Source organism: Panthera leo, chromosome B1, assembly GCF_018350215.1.
Source record: "Panthera leo isolate Ple1 chromosome B1, P.leo_Ple1_pat1.1, whole genome shotgun sequence".
Classification (NCBI taxonomy): Eukaryota; Metazoa; Chordata; class Mammalia; order Carnivora; family Felidae; genus Panthera; species Panthera leo.
The window spans coordinates 32,614,525-32,635,919 of NC_056682.1; the positions used below are offsets into that span (position 1 = coordinate 32,614,525).

The 21,395-nt window shown below is 43.7% G+C and overlaps 1 protein-coding gene across 2 annotated transcripts in view; it reads right to left on the minus strand.

The window, feature by feature from the left end:
• The window catches only part of DOCK5 (dedicator of cytokinesis 5), a 220,895-nt gene that overhangs the window by 88,204 nt on the left and 111,296 nt on the right, over positions 1-21,395 (minus strand). For both annotated transcript variants that reach the window (XM_042934539.1, XM_042934538.1), the window contains exons 11-18: positions 21,061-21,133; positions 16,814-16,956; positions 14,117-14,242; positions 9,597-9,721; positions 7,939-8,037; positions 6,120-6,192; positions 3,064-3,167; positions 1,628-1,811 (exon numbers count right to left, since the gene is read on the minus strand). In XM_042934539.1, coding sequence (XP_042790473.1) covers positions 1,628-1,811; positions 3,064-3,167; positions 6,120-6,192; positions 7,939-8,037; positions 9,597-9,721; positions 14,117-14,242; positions 16,814-16,956; positions 21,061-21,133 — 927 coding nt within the window. The remainder of the gene's footprint in view (positions 1-1,627; positions 1,812-3,063; positions 3,168-6,119; positions 6,193-7,938; positions 8,038-9,596; positions 9,722-14,116; positions 14,243-16,813; positions 16,957-21,060; positions 21,134-21,395) is intronic.

Consider the following 21,395-nt stretch of genomic DNA (forward strand, 5'->3'; position numbering starts at 1 on the left):
CACCGCGAGATCATGACCTGAGCTGAAGTCGGACGCCCAACCGACTGAGCCACCCAGGCGCCCCTAGCATTCTGTATTATTGTGGTATGCTCGGTATAATTAATGACCCCATATGAATACAGTATATTAACTAAAGCCCACAGTTAACATTTAGGGTTTACTCTGTGTAGTACCTTCTGTGGGTTTTGACACGCATCTACGTAGCCATCACGGTATCATATAGCCTGGTTTCACCGCCCCCAAAACCCCCTGTGCTCTGCCTGTTCCTCCCTCCTTCTCTCCTCGGGGCCTTTGCCACCGTGAAGCTTTTCACTGTCTCTGCAGTTCTGCCTTTTTTTTCTGGCTTAATTCTTGGTGAGTGTGTTTTCACTTTCCCATATGTCCCGGCTCTGCACTTCACTCTGTTGAGTCTGGCCACTCGTCCAAGTTGAAATCCTATCTATATTCTCTAGCCAACCACGCTTCATCAAAACAAACACTACTGACCCTCTCTTTCTAAGGACCGGCCAACATCTGATCCCTGAGTGTACCTTATGTCTAAACTGTTTTGTCTACCCCTGAGCACTTCTGTAAGGCAGAGCCCTGGCCGTGTTCCTCTCCCAAATCTTCTAAGAGGCCAAAGGGACTAATCCTCTATACGTCACAGGGGCTATAGGATTTCTACGGCACGTTTCCGGAGTTCCTAATTCTCGCCTAACTCTGCTCAGCAGAACTCCTTACACATAACCTAAGTTAAGCGAATGAGAAATGCCATCATATACAGAGACGTTAAAACTGATACCAGAGGTTTCAAAAAGGAATAAAGTGAATTTGAACCATCCGGCCTACTTAATGATAAGTCCCTCACTGCTTGGGAAAAAAAGTGGGAAAGAGGAGGCTCTATGGGGGGAGGCGGGGTGGGGGGGGGGGCGGATGGAATTCTGACAGGAAACCCTCCCTGCCCTTGGCCATACCTGTTTGGGTAGGAGACTGGTTCTTCTTCTCTGCCAGTATCCTCCTCCCCTTATTACCAACATTTGTTGTTTCATCTATTATACAGAGTACCTTAGTAGAGTTCTTTGCTGCCCTGAAGGAAGGAAAAGTAAGACTTCTACAATTTTTCAGCCTCTGTCGATGAACACACTTAGGGGTTTTATGATATTAAAAACTACCAAGGGGCGCCTGGGGGGCTCGGTCGGTTGAGCGCCCGAATTTGGCTCAAGTCATGAATGATCTCACGGTCTGCGGGTTCGAGCGCCGCATCGGGCTCTGTGCTGACAGCTCAGAGCCTGGAGCCTGCTTCCGATCCTGTGTCGCCCTCGCTCTCTGCCCCTCCCCCACTCTCACTTTGTCTCACTCTGTCTCTCAAAAATAAATAAATGTAAAAAAAAAAACAAAACAAAAAACCCTACCAAGATGCTTTTCATCCTATTTGAATGATAGGCAAGATAACCTCAGAAAGAGCATTAGCTATGTGACCAGTAGTACCCACAACGCCAAGTGAAGAACAAAGAGAGGAATCCAAAGCACCTCCCACTCCACCTCAGAAGACGCAGCCCCATGTGGTTTAGCCCCCTGGGTCTAACAAAGAGCCCAGGGCGGCCAAACAGACAACTCACTGTGGTGTCCCTATGGTAACCGCACCTACCGTTCTGGGTGAGCTTTGTGGAGCAAATGAGGGTGGCAATCTGAAAGCTGTCTTTCGTGCTATCCTTGGTTGGGGCCAAGTTGGCCAGGGTTTTGGATGCTTGGAGCTCTTTTTCTTCCATCTCTACCTTGGTTCCAGGCAGGGTCAGGTAGAGTTTAGCATCTTCCATTTTCTTGTTGTCACCCTGAAAAGGAAGCATGATAGGAACACCAAATGTTGGGCAAAATCTCGTAGATGCGAATAAAAAATAGTTTCCACCATGAGCATGATGCATCTCCAGGGTGCGGAACAAGGCTTTATCGAATTATACGTACATTCCCTCCAACTCTAAGACAACTGTGATATTCTTCCAGGGTTTGAGCCCAGAAATAATTTCAACACTGAATAAAAATGGAGTGAGTTGTGAAATACAAACTGAGAACATCCTAGGTCTCTGCTATAAATAAATATTAAAGAATGAGGTTGGATTTCATTTTCTTGAACCTGTAACTGGTCACAATTCTACCTCACTGGGTTGATGGGTTGACTGGATTCACTGGGAAGAAATAGTTTGCCATGCCTTCCAAAACCATCTGTGAACTAAGGAGCTCTTTAAAAGAAAAAAACAAAACAAAACAAAACGAAACAAAACAAAACAAAAAACAAAACAACCAGGCAGGGGCGCCTGGGTGGCTTAGTCAGTTAAGCATCCCACTCTTGATTTCTGCTCAGGTCATGATCTCACGGTTTGTGAGTTCAAGTCCCACTGGCAGTGCAGAGCCTGCTTGGGATTTTCTCCTCCTCCCTCTCTCTCTGCCCCTCCCCTACTCTCTCTCTCTCTCTCTCTCTCTCTCTCAAAAATAAATAAATAAACTTAAAAAAACAAACAACCCAGGCAGATGCATCTCAAAGAAGGTACCAACTCTGTGATATTGTTAGATAAATGAGACCTTCCCACATCTGCTTCCGAGTGTAAAATCTCAGTAGAAGGGATAATTCTGTAGCAGTTAAAGAATGAGGACCACGCTGCTGGGGAAGGAAGCAAGGTCCCCTCGCAGAGAAATGGTGCTTGGCTCTCGGTGATATGGAAACCACATCCTCCCATGCCCACCATACTCTAACCAAAGCCCAACAGTGCAACTGTTCCACACGGGACGATGCAGGGGAGAGGCGGGAGGCAGCCCTCAACTGTTCACGGCCACAGAACACCATTTGCAGGACAGGGAGAGGTGTCCTCTAGAGGACTTACAATAATACGATACACTCCTTCCAGAAAGGGGATGGGAGAGACCACGCAGCTGGAGTGACCAGAGTCCTCTGGTTTTTCTAGACTTGAAGGGACACACACTTCTCCCTCTAGAGAAGTTTCCGATGTTTATATGCATAATTCTGAACCAACTTCAGAGGGGGTGAATACTTCCTAAGTAGTTTTCTGAGCCTTGTTCTATTAGCCCCACCTTATAAACCACCAGATCGTGCCTCCCATCCTGCAGCGTGGTGCCATCCGGGTTCATCAGTTTCACGAAGGCCACCCCAAAGGCTCGCTCTGATTTATCTCTGGCTGAAAAGACAAAAATAAACATGTCTGAGCAGTCCAGCAAGATACCAGGAAGTGATGTCTATGATGGATGGTTTCACATTTTGCTCCAGGGGGGTGATATCCAATCATGCTATAATCGACACTGCTCAGCAAGCTACAATAAGTCACAGGTACTCTGCGTGGCACAGGCTCCTCAAAGGAAATATTCCCCAAAGTGAAAGCTGCTGGTACCTCCACGGAAGTTTTTTTTTTTTTTTCCTACATTTGCAAATGAATGAGACCAGCAACTAGCCAATCGTCTAAATCAGAAACGTGGATGTCGACATTGAGTCCACCCCAGTGTCAACTCCCAGTTCTGAATACCTCTGAAACCTGCACCTTTTCTCTCCATCCCTTCTGTTCCCACCCTGGTTCTGTTCAACTCTTCCCTAGATTTCTTTTTTTTTTAAATGTTTATTTATTTTTGAGAGTGTGAGAGAGAGAGAGAGAGGGGGAGAGAGAGAGAGCATGAGTTGGGGAGGGGCAGAGAAAGAGGGAGACACAGAATCTGAAGCAGGCTCCGGGCTCCGAGCCATCAGCACAGAGCCCGATGCGGGGCCCGAACCCACAAACCGTGAGATCATGACCTGAGCTGAAGTCAGACGCTCAACTGACTGAGCCACCCAGGCACTCCAACTCTTCCCTATATATTTCTAGAGGATCTTTCCAAGCAGTCCTTTTCCACTCAACACCTTATCTACCCTGCCGTCAGAGAGACTCCCTGCTCCAAAACACCTTCATGAGATATCTCACTTCTGTTGCTTTAAGACAGACTCAGTGAAGTATTAATCACACTCCAAGGTTTTATGATGCCACCTCTTACTTCTAAGATACTAATCCAGGTGCCAGGAGGGTCCAGTCTCCCCAAGAAAGCAGAGCACCTCCCTCCAGATCTTTAGGTGCTGGCCTCTGAGCTCACGGTGCCCCCTAGTTAGGTGCCAATGGCTGGGGCAACCTTTGGCCTGTTCTCATCAAGGGCACAACTCTGAGGTGTGCTGGGGCTATGTGCCCCTAGATTGAGTGAGCCGTAATCCACTATATGACTACATTTGCAAATTTGTTTATCCATTCTCCTGGTGGGAGCCATGAGGCAAATTTACAACATGCCCAATTTGGGGAGATTATGAATAAAGTTGTTATAAACATGTATCAAACCACAAAAACCTTTTAATGGCACCTCCATAATATGGGTCAACATAACCTTCAACCCGCACGATGTGGCTCCAGCCGGCTTGAATTCGGGTTGCTGAGGTTGTCTGTTAAGCTGGGCTCTCTCACTTCCTAGCCCTGTGATCCTGGGCAAGTATCTAATTTCTCTGTACTCACCTTCTTTTCTGTATACATGTGGATAAAAGCAGTATGTATCTTATCAGTTTACTGGGGACACTAAACAGTATGCAAATAGATTCATTTAGTGTCTTGTAGAAACTAAGGGCTTGATAAATCCTAGCTCAGTATTATGTAGAACTGTATGAAATTGCTGATACTTGACTATTTGACACTGACCTACAAAAAAATAGCAACTTCATGGGGTTCGACCCAATTTTATGACCGCTCCCCCTGTTCTGACTTCAGCCTGCTGCGTTCACTTTGTGGGTTTCAAACACATTTCTCCATCGTCACTCTTGAGTGGGCTGACTTCGATTCAAGCCTCGGCGAGGAGGTAGAAATCTTACGCGCAAATCCCAGACGGCGTTGGATACTATGCTACGTGCTCCCTCACAACTCTTTGCTAGGGGAGCATTTACCACAATGTTCTGACCTTAATCGTCTGTTTGATTGTTCATCGTCCTACCCGGGCCAACAGAGACTTCAGAGCACTACCCATGACCTATCATGGATGCAGGGCCTGGCCTGCAGCCTGGTTTGTGGAGGGTGTTCAGGAATTTCAGTCTGGAATGAAGAATTGCATGTTTATGTGGTGCTGGATGAGAATAAGACATTTCCAGAAATTTTATGATCAGTCTGAAAATAATCAATTTTGTTCTCTGTTTACACTTTCGAGCAGTCATTTCATGAGCTATGATCTAAAGCTTGAAACAGTTTTTCCATGAAAAGAGTTTATCTGGGGGGACAACAGATCAACAGGTTTCCTTGCTGCGGGACTTCTCAGCAATATGGCAACATACACTGTGAACGTCTAAGGCAGAGATAGAATATACAGCATTTCCTGTTCCCATTTGACTGGGAAACCCTTTTTGCCATAGAGCATCTATTAGCATGATACAGAACCTCAGTATTCACAGAACACATTTCGGGGACCTTCTTATATAGAACGATAAACACACATCTTGGAAGCCCAGAAAAGTCCATTTTTCTGATTTCCTTAGCACAAGTGAATCCTGACTGAAGTAATGATGCTAAGTATCTAGTTTCCAAGGACTTCGCTCACCAGAACCACAAAAGTGTTGTCAAGCAATAGTAAATATACGTATACGTATACATATATATGTAAATATACGTATACGTATACGTATATCTACTATTGTAAATTGTATATTGTAAATAGTAGATATACGTATACGTATATATATGTAAATATACGTATGCGTATACGTATATCTACTATTGTAAATTGTATATTGTAAATAGTAAATATACGTGTACGTATACGTATATATATGTAAATATACGTATGCGTACACGTATATTTACTATTGTAAATTGTATATTGTAAATAGTAAATGTACGTATATGTATATATATGTAAATATACGTATACGTATACGTATATTTACTATTGTAAATTGTATATTGTAAATAGTAAATATACGTATACGTATACATATATATGTGTAAATATATATATACGTATACGTATATTTCAACAGAAATACATTTCTTACACACACACACACACACACACACACACACACACACGTATACTATATGTATATTTCAACAGAAACACATTTTAGAGCTTCTGATACTTACATTCCTGAGATGATCTGTGTCGGAAGGTAAATCTTATATGGCAGCGAGTAACCTCTTCTATAGCAATGGATACCTGCATAATAATAAAAAAAACTACCAGTTTACATGTACATAATGTGTTGCACTCATGCCTCGTTTTTAAAAATCAGGCTCATTTTTAGTGTCTGATTGCAGCACTAATTCCTATAGAGTAAGATTTGGAGAAAGCCTCCGTTCAACGCAGATTTAGTTATATTCAAAACTTAGAAAAATTTCAAGAGAAACCATCTTCGCTGCCTATTGTGGGTTCTGAGAATGGGGATATTACAAGTTTCTTGAACTTTCTCAAGTATGAAAGAGGAAATACTTCAGAGGAAAAAGATCAGTACTTGGGGTCTATACAGGAACTTCCAGCCTGCAAGGTGTATACTGATATGGTAAAAATTAGGGCCTGTAACAGAAGGAAAAGGTAAAATGCTGGGGACAAGGAGTCTTTTGCTGTTTACATATATAGAGGGGACAGGGGGAAAGAGAAGTACACGGCCATAAAAAGAGCAGAGAATTTATGGCAAATAGTTAAATAAATTATGGCATGATTATATAATGGAACATTACGTAAGTATCTAGAAATCCATTTCTAAAGAACTTTCAATGCCTCGAGATAAGTAGTTTTTTTTTTTTTAAGTTTATTTATTTTGAGAGAGAGGGCAAGCACGCAAGTGGGGGAGGGGTGGAGAGAGGAGAGAATCTCAATCTCAGTGTGGAGCCCAAGGCAGGGCTCGAACCCACGAACCATGAGATCATGACCTGAGCCGAAACCAAGAGTCAGACGTTTAACCTACTCAGTCACCCGGGTGCCCCTTGAGATAAGTAGTTTTAAAAAGCACAGTATAGGAGCGCCTGGGTGGCTCAGTCAGTTGAGTGTCCGACTTCAGCTCAGGTCATGATCTCGCGGCTCGTGGGTTTGAGCCCCACGCCGGGCTCTGTGCTGACAGCTCAGAGCCTGGAGCCTGCTTCTGATTCTGTGTCTCCCTCTCTCTCTGCCCCTTCCCCATTCATGCTCTGTCCCTCCCTCCCTCTTAAATAAATAAACATTAAAAAAATTTTTTTAAATAAAAAGCACACTATAAACCTGTTATAAACACCACAACCCAAAACAAATGAATTATATAAAACTGTGGAAAATGGTTACTTCTGAATTGAGATGTTAGTGCAGTTTTTTTTCCTTTTGAGTTTTCTATGGAGACCTCATAAGACTTTGACAATCCGAAAGACCTGATGGAGCCTGGGATTCAAAAGAAGTGGGCTCCAATTTAGGTTTGGACACTAAGCAGTTACAGGATCTTGGAAAGTCACCTGGCATTTTTGAGTCTAATCAGAAAGGGTGTTGCAACACTGCTTGTTTCAGCCAGAGGGCTATTAGGCGACTCACAGGAGATGACTTATCTGAAAAGCACTTGGGAATTTGTAATACACATATTTAAATTGAGAAGAGGCCCAGAAAACTTGGTCAGAGGCCAAGAAGAAAAAAGATGTTAGGCAACGGCTTACAGAGTGAAAATTTCCATTTGGTGTTGGACCATCTTGGCAGCCTGTTACATCATTACAACTACAAGCTTCCCCAGTCAAATTCCTACCCATTTATCAGTAAGAATGTTATTTAAGAATCCAGGGTTACAGATACTCTCGTACAGAATCGCATCGATTCATTTCTCATAGGACACCGCAGGCAACCTATCTAAAACTTTAGGATACAGAAGACCTGATTTATGGGTAAAAAGAAGAAAGGGACCTAAAGAAGGTCTCATGTATGCTAGAGATTGCAAATGGCGCGTCTCACCTTGACGGTCTCATACCAAGAGGGCTGCTTGACTTGGTAATAGACCACTGATTTGTACTCTGAAATGCCTTCATATCCAGCACCAGGATGAATGGCTTTCTTTGGATGGAACGAAAAAAATGAAAAGGGGAGAATGTTTTCATTTTAATTCCGGCAGAGTTAACATGGTGTTCTATTAGTTTCAGGTGCACAGCACAGTGATTCAACACTTCTACACAATAATGCGCATGATACGTCTACTCTTAATCCCCATCACCTACGTCATCCATCCCCCACCCATATCCCTGCCGGTTTGTTCTCTATGGTTAAGAAGGTGTTTCCTGGTTTGTCACTCTCCTTTTTTCCCCCTTGGCTCATTTGTTTTGTTTCCTAAATTCCACACATGAGTGAAATCATATGGTATTTGTCTTTCTCTCACTGACTTATTTTCCTTCGCCTTATACTCTCTAGCTCCATCCATGTGCTTGCAAATGGCCAAGATCTCATTCTTTTTAACGGCTGAATGATACTCCGTCGTATATATATGCCGTATCTTCTTCACCCATTCGTCAGTCAGCGGACACTTGGGCCGTTTCCTTAATTTGGCTATTGTAAATAATGCTGCCATAAACACAGGGGTGCATACATCCCTTTGGATCCATGTTTTTGTATTTTGGGGGGAAATACTAAAGGGGGATAATTTTATCTAGGAAACGAACCATGCGTGAGCCCTCTATCCTCCATGTGGCCAGCACACGCCTTATGTAGGCACATATCAGCCGATGACATCTGGGGGCTGAAGGCTAGGGCAAGAATGAGTTTCTATCACTTTCTTTGAGGGTCTAGGTATATAACTGTGGTTGTCACTAAGGGACCCAACACCACCCTAACACTGCTCTTTGCTGCAACGTTTATTGCCTTCTCCTCTGCAGCCATACCTTCTCCTTCCCTCCGCTCCCCTCCCAGAGAGCAGAGGCACAGCGAGAGTGACCAAGAGCTACGGCACGGGTGCAGACACGCCGGTGTGTGAGGTCCTGTCTACGCTCTGCTTTAAGGACCTGCTGTGCAGGTACAGCGTGTTCACTAAAACTCAGGGCTCTCTGTCTCCTAGTAATGAGCCACTCGGTTCAGTAGAGCCAGGCCTCAAAGGGGGCACTTTCTGAGCTGGTTAGCAAAGCTGTGAAGTGAGCAGTCAGGAGAAGCTGTGCACCTGAAGTCATGGGGCTCAAGGGCCCCATCAACAGCACACATAAGTCATCCCTGTACCAGGGCCCCACCGCACTGTTAGCCCCTCTAACACAGTACTCTCTACTCCATAGAGGAATGTGTCCTTCAGGGCCTTCTGGGCCTTCGCTCAAGCCCCACAGGAACCTACCGGGCTTGAAAGTGGCCGTATACCTTGGAAACGATATAGAACTTCTGGAGCAAAGGCATACACCTGAAACCATTAGCGGCTTGAGGCACTTCTTAGAACAGGAGAAACAACGAAAAGCAGAGTCTACGTGGGTTTATCAGTAAAGTCGGCCATTGCTAATCACAAATTTAACAGGTTTCCTATTTTTTCCTTATGAAAAGCCAAATGCACGTTCCTGTGGAGAACAAGCCACGTCAGGTCGAAGCCCGCCGTTGTTGTAAAGACGTGTGTGATGGGAGCAGGATTTCGGCGCAGTCCCCCATACCTCTAAGAGTTTGCCCTCCTCGTCGTACACAGACATGGTCACCTCCACGTTCTTCGGCGTCTTCTTTTTCCCTTTGTCAAACTCGCCGTGGATCAGGGTGACATAAATATCATTCCGTACATCGCCTGCAACAGCACAACCCATCCTATGAGCGGTGCTGACAGAAGTCACTTGTAACTTTCAGGATGTAAGGAGATATAAAATACAAATAAACTATGAAGCTTTCTGACTTTATAGAGAGCCATTCATATCGCAGAAGTTTTTACGTGTATTGCCCTATTCAGCTTCCCTCATCCCACCTTTCCATACCTACCAAAGTGGCTTTGAAATGCTGTGTTTGAAAATGAACTCTTTTTGGGGGGCTAAATGGGTGAGGGGCATTAAAGAGGGCACGGGTTGGGATGAGCACTGGGTGTTGTATGTAAGGGATGAATCACTAAATTCTACTCCTGAAACCATTATTACACTATGTTAACTGATTTGGATTTAAATTTTTTTTAATTAATTAATTAAAAATTCTTTTTTTTTAATTCATTTTCTTTTAATGAACTCTTTTTAATGGCCATCCTTTGTTCTCTTTCTTAACCACTGCTGTCTAATAATAAGCACACAATGTATTTTGAGGTTACAGCGGGGTACTTTTTTCAATAATGCCTTGAAGTTTGTTATTTTAACACATCTGATCATCAGGAAGGCTAGTATTTATTGGCTGCTCACTATGTCCCTGGGCACTGTTCAGAGTGTCTTCTAGGCAATCATTTATTTAATCCATATAATACTCTTGATGAGATAGACACTATTCCTAAAAGCCTGTAGAATACACTTATTTAAATCATTAGTTAATAAGTGTCATTATTTTTAAGTGTCATTATTCAATAAGTGTCACTATTTTTACACTATCAGAAAAATTCCTGCTTGGCGTCTTCTTGGTTACCCAGCACAACATTTTTAAAAAATTAGTTAATTAGCAAGTGAAGAGCCCCCACAGCGAAAACAAATTAAATATTCTTGAGATGCTTGAACAAAACCTAGAATGAATGAAAGGTGTATCAAGTTTCTGACCGGGAAGACTAGGTGTTGCTCAATCAGTCTAAAATCTATACTAATATTAAACTGCCTTCCAGTATAAAAAAATGAAACCTTCCAGCCCTAGAAGAAAATGGGGGGGTGCACACTTGGAGCACTTTTCATTTTCATCTCTTATCTGCTTAGAAGAAAGGAAGGTATTGCCCACAGTTGGTTAAGGTGAAGGAATGGGGGCTAATTCATCCTTCACACTTTGAAATCTTCATGGTGCACACCGTGTCGGTAGAGAAAGTGACAATTTGTGTTAAAAGCCTGAACTGACAAAGCAAGCTCACCGGTAATGTTTATCCCAAAGTATTGAGAATGTGAGCAAACAAATCTTAGAAGTCTGTAAGGATCTTCACTGTGGTGTTGTTTCCAAAAGTGAAAACCTGGAAAACCCTCAATTTCCAACAATCGACAGCTGGCTGAATAAATTACGGTATCATCGGACGAGATGCTATTCATTTATTCATTTGAAAAACCGACCGGGCACCTGCTCCGTGGCAAGCGCTGTGCTAAGCGTTTGGGAGACGGTGGTGAGCCATGCGCCAGCCTCGCTCTCACACAGCCTCCAGTCTAGTGGGGGAGAGAAGCATGATCAGATAACCACATGATGAAATGCATCACTACAAAGGAAAGAAAAGGCCAGGCTCTATGAAGGTATAACACTAAGTCCCAACTGTGTCTGGAAGGTGTGGAAATCGTTCCTCTGAACGGATGTTGGAGGGAGGAGAGTAAAAGGGAAGAGCAAGTAACATGTGCAAAGGTCCGGAGGCAGTGGACATAGGATTGTTATCCAAACATATGGTGGCCCAGGGAACTGATGGCAGTAGCTACAACTGAGGAAGTGGCAATGGAGACAGGGAGAAGGGGGTGGATTTGAGAGGCCTTTCAAAGGTAAGACTGGAAAGTCTTGGCCACTAATTTTGCGTGAGCTATAAAGGAAAAGGGAGGTTCAAGAGAGAGTCTCAGGCTTCTCGTTGGCGCAACTGGGTGGATGAGGGTGCCATTCTCTTGGATAAAACACAACAGAAGAGCCAGTCTACATGCAAACGATTGCAAGGCCCAAGTGGGGACTGTGAGGAAGAACTAGCCAGTTAAAGAGCGGAGAGTGATCCAGCCGGGTAGGAGCAGTGTCTACGGAAGTCCTGAGGCAGGAAGTAGTTGGGTCTATGGGGCCGGAGTTCAAAGAAGCAGTCTTGAGGCCAGAGGTACGAATTCGGAGGCAACGAATCCACAGAGGCAAAACGAGTGGATGAGATCACATGGGAAGAAAATGGAGGTATGAGAAGGAAAAGATACCTGTCACGGACTGAACTGCTCCCCCCCAACTCATATGCCGAAGCCCTCGCCTCTAGCACTTCCGAATGTGACTGTATTTGGAGTCAGCCCCTTAAAGAGGTGATTAAGGTAAAAGGAGGTCACATGGTGGGCACTAATCCAACAGGACTTGTGTCCTTATGAGATCAGTACACAACACAGAGCCCCCAGGGGTGACCATGTGGGGACACAGTGAGAAGACGGTCATCTCCAAGCCAAGCAGGGAGGCCTCAGGGTTGAAACCCACCCTGCTGACCCCTTGATCTCGGACGTGCAGCCTCCAGAGCTGTGAGACAGTACACGTCTGAGGCTTTCGCCACCCAGCCTGTGGTACTTCATTATGGCGGCCCAAGCAAACTAATCCGGGACATAAGGACCAAATACTGAGGAGCTCTTGACATTGAAAGGCAAAACAGAACATGACAAGGCAGCAAAGGGGAATGGAGAAAAAGAGGAGAGTGCGGGTCTCTGACGAGAAGGGTGGAACATCTCAACAGGGAGCGGCAGACAATGTCACATACTGCTAAGAACACCAGAGACAATCAGTAGGCTAAAAACATATCCACGGGGTTTAGTGACACTGCAATCTTTGGTGACTCTAATGACAGCCACTCTGGACAGGACGGGGGGTGCCGGGGAAGGGTGACCGGCAGACGCAGAACCAGAGATAGAGAGTACGTAACCGCTTCCAAGAACCTGGCTGGGAAGATGAGGGCAGAGAGGGGCGCCATAGCTGGAGGGGAGAGTCGGGTTGTCCAAACGGAGATGAGGAGACGCAAGGTGGGGGACTTGGGTCTAGACCTCTGTTTCTCAACCCTGGCCGGTCACCAGGCTCACCTGGGGAGCCCGGGCCTTACAAACTGAATCAGAGTCTGGAAAATGCTGGGAACCTATAGCAGGTGATCCTGACGAGCTTGATCCAAAGACCAGCGTCTGGTGGCCATTATCCTGGATGTTTTTTTGAAGTCTATTATAGCCCTGGCAGTCAGGAACCAATCCCACTGGTTAGAAAGAGGAGACAAGTGGGGCGCCTGGGTGGCTCAGTCGGTTGAGCGGCCGGCTTCGGCTCAGGTCACGATCTCACGGTCTGTGAGTTCGAGCCCCGCATCAGGCTCCATGCTGACAGTTCAGAGCCTGGATCCTGTTTCGGATTCTGTGTCTCCCTCTCCCTCTGACCCTCCCCCGTTCATGCTCTGTCTCTCTCTGTCTCAAAAATAAATAAACGTTAAAAAAAAAACTAAAAAAAAAAAAAGAAAGAGGAGACAAGAATCTTCCCAGCCAGATTTCAAAGACAAATTCATCTTGTCCCCCAAATAAACTCCATTGCATTGTTTCAGACTTTGCTCTTGCTGTAGGAGTAACAGGGCGTTCAGTGAGAGGAGTATTACCAAAACTGCTTTTTTTTTTTTAAAACAAGAAGACAAAACACTTTTGCAGAATGGAGATGAGCATGCAGAGAATACCTATACGGATATATATATAAAGATCTTATATTAAGGTCCTTGCGCTGATTTCCCCTTATGACTGTAAAGATTCAGAAATAAATGGCTTCAGTCAGTGAATTCAAGAGAACACATATGTAGATCTCACCCATATGTGGTGTCAAAAAAGACGAAACTCAAGTAAGAAAACCGCAGAATGTTTACATTCTTGTCACCACAAGTACGGGGAGAGCCAAGCACACAGTTGGAGCTTAAGCAAATGGGGCAAAGGGCCTCGCGGAGTCGGGGCTGAGCAGGTACCTTGCTGCTGTTCCCTGGCAAGCAGCCCACAAGGCTGAACGTCATCCTGAGAAAGGTCCACGCGATGAAGCCGATCACGCTGGGGGCGCAGGACCTATGCTTTCATTAGCTCTCCTTAACGGGGAAGTCAGGGAGAATTTCAGAGGGGCTTATGTGGAACATAAAGGATGAGAGGGAACAGAAAATTCCGAGTTACGTTTCGAAGCATTATCTCGGGCTTGTGCACTGGGTAGGTTGGTACAAGGCACTGCAACCCTACATGTATTTCCCACTGTCTCGACGCCGTTGGATGCAGTAACGAAATGTCACGTGGGATCTTATGTTGCCTTCGCCGTCCTGTTAGAAGTAACAGAGGAGGCAGCACAGGTGAATCAAGCCAAAGCTTTTTACCTGGAAGTATTATTTCGGGAAAGCCCATTTTTCGGGCGATTGCAGTTGATCTATCCACCAGATGTGAAAAATTCTTCTGAACCTGTGTGAGGTCACCCGGCAACAGCTTCAAAGATATCCAAAGCCCTTGAAAGAAATAAAGCATAAACTTTGGTGCCCTTTATGATCTGTACCATAAACCCACATAGAAAAGCTGAGAAAAATACACGTGTCGTAGGAATGTACAGATACTTTCTTAGAAAAATGTAAATTCTCCCCCAGTTAACTTATAATTTTAACGACACTCCCATCAAAATCACATGACTTCCTCGAGAATTGGACAGAGGTGTGAACAGATGTTTACTCTGGGGGAAGGAGCACGGGTAAAGATATCCCCAATCAGATACCAAAATACAGATAGAGCTGTAGTAAAGTGTGGTATTAATGGCAGAAAAGGTATTTAAATCACTGGAAACAATTAGATTAAGTACTAAAATATACAGTATATATATAGTGTATATATATACATAGTAGATAGTAGTTGTATATATAGTAGATGCATATATAGTAAAGATGCATGAAAATCCTGGGGCGCCTGGGTGGCTCAGTCAGTTAAGCGTCCGACTTCGGCTCAGGTCACGATCTCACTGTCCGTGAGTTCGAGCCCCGCTTCGGGCTCTGTGCTGACTGCTCAGAGCCTGGAGCCTGTTTCAGATTCTGTGCCTCCCTCTCTCTCTGACCCTCCCCCGTTCATGCTCTGTCTCTCTCTGTCTCAAAAATAAATAAACGTTAAAAAAAAATTAAAAAAAAAAAAAGATGCATAAAAATCCTGAAAAAAAGAAGCAACGATTTTATAAATATGCTGGAATAATTCACTTCCACTTAAAAGAGAATCAAACAAATCTGTCACCTCCCATTTTCATTAAACTAAATTCCTAATATAATAAGGAAGTAAAATGAACCTCTTTTCTAAGAATAGAGACAAATGAAGAAATCATACAGAACAAAACAATCTATATAGAAATGGAAAGTTTTGGTATTTATAAAGAAGCGAGGGGTGCCTGGGTGGCTCAGGCAGTTAAGCCCCCAACTCTTTTTTTTTTTTTTAAATTTTTTAAGGTTTATTTATTTATTTCAAGAGAGGGGGAAGTGAAGGGGCAGAGAGAGAAAGAGAGACAGACAGAGAAAATCCCAAGCTGACTCTGCATTGTCAGCGCAGAGCCTGATGCAGGGCCTGAACCCGTGAACCATGGGATCATGACCTAAACCAAAATCAAGAGTTGGATGCTTAACTGACTAAGCCACCCAGGTGCCCCAAGCGCCCACCTCTTGATTTCGGCTCAGGTCATGATCTCACGGTTTGTGGGTTCGAGCCCCGCGTTGGGGTCTGGGCTGACAGCTCAGAGCCTGGAGCCTACTTGGGATTCTATGTCTCCCTCTCTCTCTGCCCCTCCCCTGCTCACACTCTGTCTCTCTCTCTGTCCCTCAAAAATAAATAAAATGTTAAAAAAAAATAAAAGAGAGACATTGTTATCTTCATAAAAACAAAGAAGGAAAACTCAAAAAAACGTAGAGAAGCCTATGTAATTCACTTTTAATTTTTTTTTTTTTTTTTTTAATTTTAGAGAAAGAGAGTATGACTGGGGGAGAGGGGCAGAGGGAGAGAGAAAGTATCCCAGGCACGTTCTGTGCTGTTAGCGCAGAGTCCGACCCAGGGCTCGATCTCACAACTGCAAGATCATGACCTGAGTCGAAATCCAGAGTTGGATGCCTAACCAACTAAGCCGTCCAGGTGCCCCAAGTAATTTTTTGTTTAAATGCAAGGGAACTACGGAAGTTTACTTTTCACCTTTCAAACAGGTACCGATTTTTAAATATCGGGTCACACAGCAGGCACTGTGCTAATTAACAGCCACTGATGAGTTCCAAAACAACAGAAATATATTTTATTACTTGTTTTCAGATTCCTTAATGATTCCTCACATGTCTTTCCCACCCAGAACAACTGTGAATACATGGAAAACTAAATATGCTGAAAATAATGATTAGTGTGTTTCCTGACTGCCTCCGTTTCGGAAGACAGTCACAGGGTGGTTAAAAAAAAAAAAAAAAAGGACCCCATCTTCAAAATTATCCCCAAATCGTCTCCATCTCGGTATTTGAAATTTGAAATTTTAACTAGTTTTTCTCATTATTTGAATTTAAAATGCAGTTTCCAGGAGAATTTCTTAGCTAAAACTGTGTCAACAAGAATGATAAATGGAAGCTCTAAAAACAATCAAATGTTTGGCTAGCTGGCGCGTTATTCCATATTATTATCTGTTCATTTGTATTACTTTGGTCTCTTCCCTCTTACTTTTTAGGTCACGTAACGGGATGAACATACACAGGGTGGAACATAACTTTCCCCAAACCTCCTTCACTTTGTGCATTTACCTTAGAGTCAGCACTGGGATTGTGGGCCAGACAAAACTGAGCAAAGACTCACGGGATAAAAATCTGTTTCACACAATTTACAAAATATAGCTGTGATCCGATTCGGCGCTGGATGCATCCTCTGTGCTCTTCAGCGTTAAAAGCCTTTACCAGGAAGCTGAGGTGAGCGATCCCCACCCAGCAGGGGCTGTTTTGTATCAGAGAAAGATATCGCAAAAGGGCAGGAGTCCAAGGGCTCAACTCGAATGCCCACTCCCAGCTTAGTACGTAGGGCTGCTGTACCTTGTCCTTTGTGATTCACTTCCTTCGCTGCTATCACTTTATTCAAGACTGAAGTGAGTGGCTCATTCTCCCCAATCACATGGGATGTTATCAGGGGCGACATGATTAGCTGCCTCTGCCGGATATAGGTTTCCATCGCAATTCTGGGAAAGTCAGAAATGAGAGGGTAGGTAAAAAGCGGAAGTTTCTGTAGCAACAGCTTCAGATACGGTGGGTCCTATGGGAACAATCTGCAACTATAAACACTGGACATACCTAACTTGAAGACTCTTTCCTGTATTTTTCCTTTGGGTGCCCAGCCTGGTCATTTCCAAGATGACGTTGGTGCCTAAGACAGGCCCCCAGTGGAAAAAGGAAAAACAAATCCCCCAAGAACAACAAAAACAACAAAACCAAACTGATGGGCAAATGTTAACAAAATCAGAGGCAATGCCTAATGCTCTTTCTGAGCTGGGAGAGGCTGATGTAATGGAATCAAAGAAGAAACGGGGACGAGGCAGGAGACCTGGCCTCCAGGTCTGGTTCCATCTAACTGGGCCTCAGTCTCCTCATCTGTGAGGAGATGGGCCAAGATCATATGCCTCCCGAGGCCTCCCTCTGGTGCCAACACTTAACATACAGGAGCAGTATGCACGCAGCAGCTTTTGGAGAATGTTCTCAGATTCTCATGTGATGACAAACTATATTTGGAGTTACAGTGGCACAGCCAGCAGTAAACAAGTTTCAGTTTAATGATCCCATCGGGCTGCGGCTCGTACAGGGTGATCCAAGAGCCAAATCCAGGCCCTCCTGACAGCCCGGGCACTCTCAGGAACTACAGGTCAGCCCGGTACAGTACAAGAGTCTCTCTCTCTCTGCTGTGGTTTTCTTCTCTTGCCCACACGCAGGCCAGCGTTCTCTGCGGGGCTCTGTTCTGGACCCTGATAGCTGCAGGGAAACATACAGCAGTATCTCACTGAAAAGCGAGGTGGCTATGATCTGCGTGGGTGCTTTCAAAGGGCTTTCTCTTTGATGAACTGGCAGGAGACATATAGGAGACTCCCCTAATATAACATGCTATAAAGCTTTTGAGATAAGTTATGAAAGCATTTGCCATAAATCTTAGGAGTTCAAGCACCGGAGACTGTGATTTGCATCACGGAATGCTTTACAGTGGCTGCTGACTGCACAATGAGTGGTAATCAAATTAGGTCTGGGTTCCTCAGAAACTCAAAGCGCATATTATTATACAGTGAAGGCCATTTCAGGGCTCGCTGTTTCAACGTGGCTCCCGGATGGGAGCTGGCTCAGAAATGAGGCAGGGAGGCACATAACCAGAGGAAGAAACCCACCTCAGAAGTGAAACAAACATACAGAATAACTTTCACGTGCATACATGCTGCCATTATGTAATGTATATACTCATATATAACACGCACATAAGACATAATGCAAATATAATAGTGATTCGCGGTAACCTTGGTAAATACGTCATATCTACATATGGGTGGATATAACAGGAACATCTGTGGACATGCGAGCTGTTTATATTTATCACACGTAAAATACATGTTTTAATATATTCAAATATATATTCATATTTTTTCTATATATCATTTAACATTTACTCATTAATGTTTAAGGTATATTCATATATTTGATTATACATACATATATACATACATATATACATACATATATACATACATATATACATACATATATATACATACATATATATTAATACACTTAATGTATTAATAAAAATTATATTTGATATATTTATTACATTTAATGTATTATTTAATATACTCGAACACGTATGTATATAATTATCGTGGGATCAGCATTCATGAATTTGAAAGTTAGCTCATAATTCATATTAGCATGAAGCTACATAAAGTATTCACCTCACCACATTCTTGGAGCGTCAGTATATATGTGGTAAGGTACTAGATAAGTGCATGTTTTAAAAAGTATTAATAGCAGCCTCTGGATGAAGGAAGTGCTACTTAGCATGAGCTATTGGTACTGTTATATTTAGAAACTGGTCCAAAGTGGTGGGCCTTAAACTGAAAGATAAAGATTTTTATACTTTAAATAAAATTACATACAATACGTAATTTTTGTGGGAAAAAATAGAAGCACAGAGTTAAACACAAATGGGACAAAATCACCTTTGGTTAACTCAACAGAAATAACCACTGTTAATTATGGAGTATATTCTTTGCAATACCTAAATTTTGAGGCTTTGGCTTTTAATGCACTGTAACAATTTCTATTCTTTTTTTTTTTTTATTTTTTTTTAACGTTTATTTATTTTTGAGACAGGGAGAGACAGAGCATGAACAGGGGAGGGTCAGAGAGAGGGAGACACAGAATATGAAGCAGGCTCCAGGCTCTGAGCTGTCAGCACAGAGCCCGACGCGGGGCTAGAACTCACGGACCGCGAGATCATGACCTGAGCCGAAGTCGGCTGCCTAACCGACTGAGCCACCCAGGCGCCCCTGTAACAATTTATATTCTTATAAGTACTGCATATCTCCTTACACCCAAACTCTGGATATTATATATATTGTTAAAACTCAATCAAACCCAGTACCAAACTTCCTTGTTTATTTTGCATTTCATTGATTCTCCAGGAATTTATAAGTCGTTTCTTTCTGTGTATGTATGTGTACATATTTGTGTGTCTATATATACACACTTACATTCTTTTCTGTTGATATCCTTATGAATTACTACTAATAATTCTTTATATATTAACAATACTCATTCTTTTTCATACACATTGCAAAGATTTTACTAAATGTTATACTGTATATAAGTTATTTAAAATTTGGGGGTGGTTTAACCTATAAAAAAAATTTTTTTTGGTCAAATCTCTGGAGTCTGATTCATAAAAGGCACTAGTACATAAAACTTCTATTTCTCTGTAGTATTTTGAGATTTTTTTTTTTTTATTTTTTTTTTTTTTTAAATTTTTTTTTTTTTCAACGTTTTTTATTTATTTTTGGGACAGAGAGAGACAGAGCATGAACGGGGGAGGGGCAGACAGAGAGGGAGACACAGAATCGGAAACAGGCTCCAGGCTCCGAGCCATCAGCCCAGAGCCTGACGCGGGGCTCGAACTCACAGACCGCGAGATCGTGACCTGGCTGAAGTCGGACGCTTAACCGACTGCGCCACCCAGGCGCCCCTGTAGTATTTTGAGATTTGAGTTCTTACACTTATAAGTTTAATCATCCGGCACAAGATGTGAGACAAGGTTCTGACTTCAGCTTAATAAATGGTGAGCTAATTTTGTCAAACAATTCCTTTCTGCGTAGTTCATACTTCTCCACGGATCTGCACTGTTATTTTTTTTTTTTAAATCATATATTAACTCAAACGCCTTTGGGCCGGTTTCCAGAATTCTCAGTTGTTCCGCTGACCTGCTCTGGCAGCTGTAGGCTGGCTGAGACAGTCACCTTCCCTCACTGACACGACTGCCCTGTTAGGGGTCAGTGCCAGCATCGTCCGTGGCCTCATTCAGGCCACCACTGCCCGCACCTGGGGCAAGGCAGCCATGACTGCTAGAGCCAGGAATGGTGTCCGCACGTATACTTCTTCGGAGTCATGGATGGGGGTTGACCTTTGCTGACCCACAGCTCCCCAGTGGCCCACCCAGGGCTCCAGCTCCTGAAGCTCGCTCTGGAGGCCTCAGTGGAGCTCTCCAGGGAATCCTTCCATGTACTCCCAGGCTGGCTCTCCCTCGCCAGCAGGAGCCCAGGCGTTGGTCAGCCTTTCACCCTCCTGGTCTCCAGCCTGGTAGAAGCATCCGGAAGCTTGTCAGATGCAGCCTCCACACCTACCAGACCATGCTCTGCACTCTGACAAGACCTCAAGAGAAGCCCTGTGCTGTCCTACACGATGCCTTGTATTCCATGACACTCGTCCCACACGACAAAGTACAAATATACTTCGGCCTTCCTGACGCTTAAATGGCACCATTCTCGGGTTTCTAGTGCAGATAGAGATTTGCCCCTTATATTCCAAAGGTCTTGTCTGCAGAATCGGGAAAGTTAGGTTTACCCTCTTACGTGTGACCCCAACATAAAGGACCTTGAATAAAGTCTTCTGTCAGCTTCTATCTCGCAACCTCCCAGCTTGAGACTTTTGCTTTTGTAACTGAGCAATGGTTCCTAGCACCTGCTTGTGTGTTAACAGATCATTCAAAGAACTATTCCAGGTCTCAAGTCACCCGGGATAAATGCCACAGTACTTACTGCTGAAAGGGGATAAAATGCTGCTTTTCTTCATCATCCACCTTCCCATGTATAATATCAGTAATATCCATCACTAGGAAAAAGATAAAACTTAATTAAAGAACTTAATTGCTTCAGGCTTCAGTACGTTACAATGGAAAATTACAGTATCTGCAAACATAGGCCGAGAGAGAGAGAGAGAGAGAGAGAGAGAGAGAGATACAGAGCAGGGACACTTCTGTCTTTGCCAACGATCATTCCCAGCACCCACCCTGCAGAACAATTCATTCATCAGGAGCTCGTGCAGGCGTTTAGATTTGCTCCGCTCAATCCTGCAGATTACCCGCTTTTGAAAT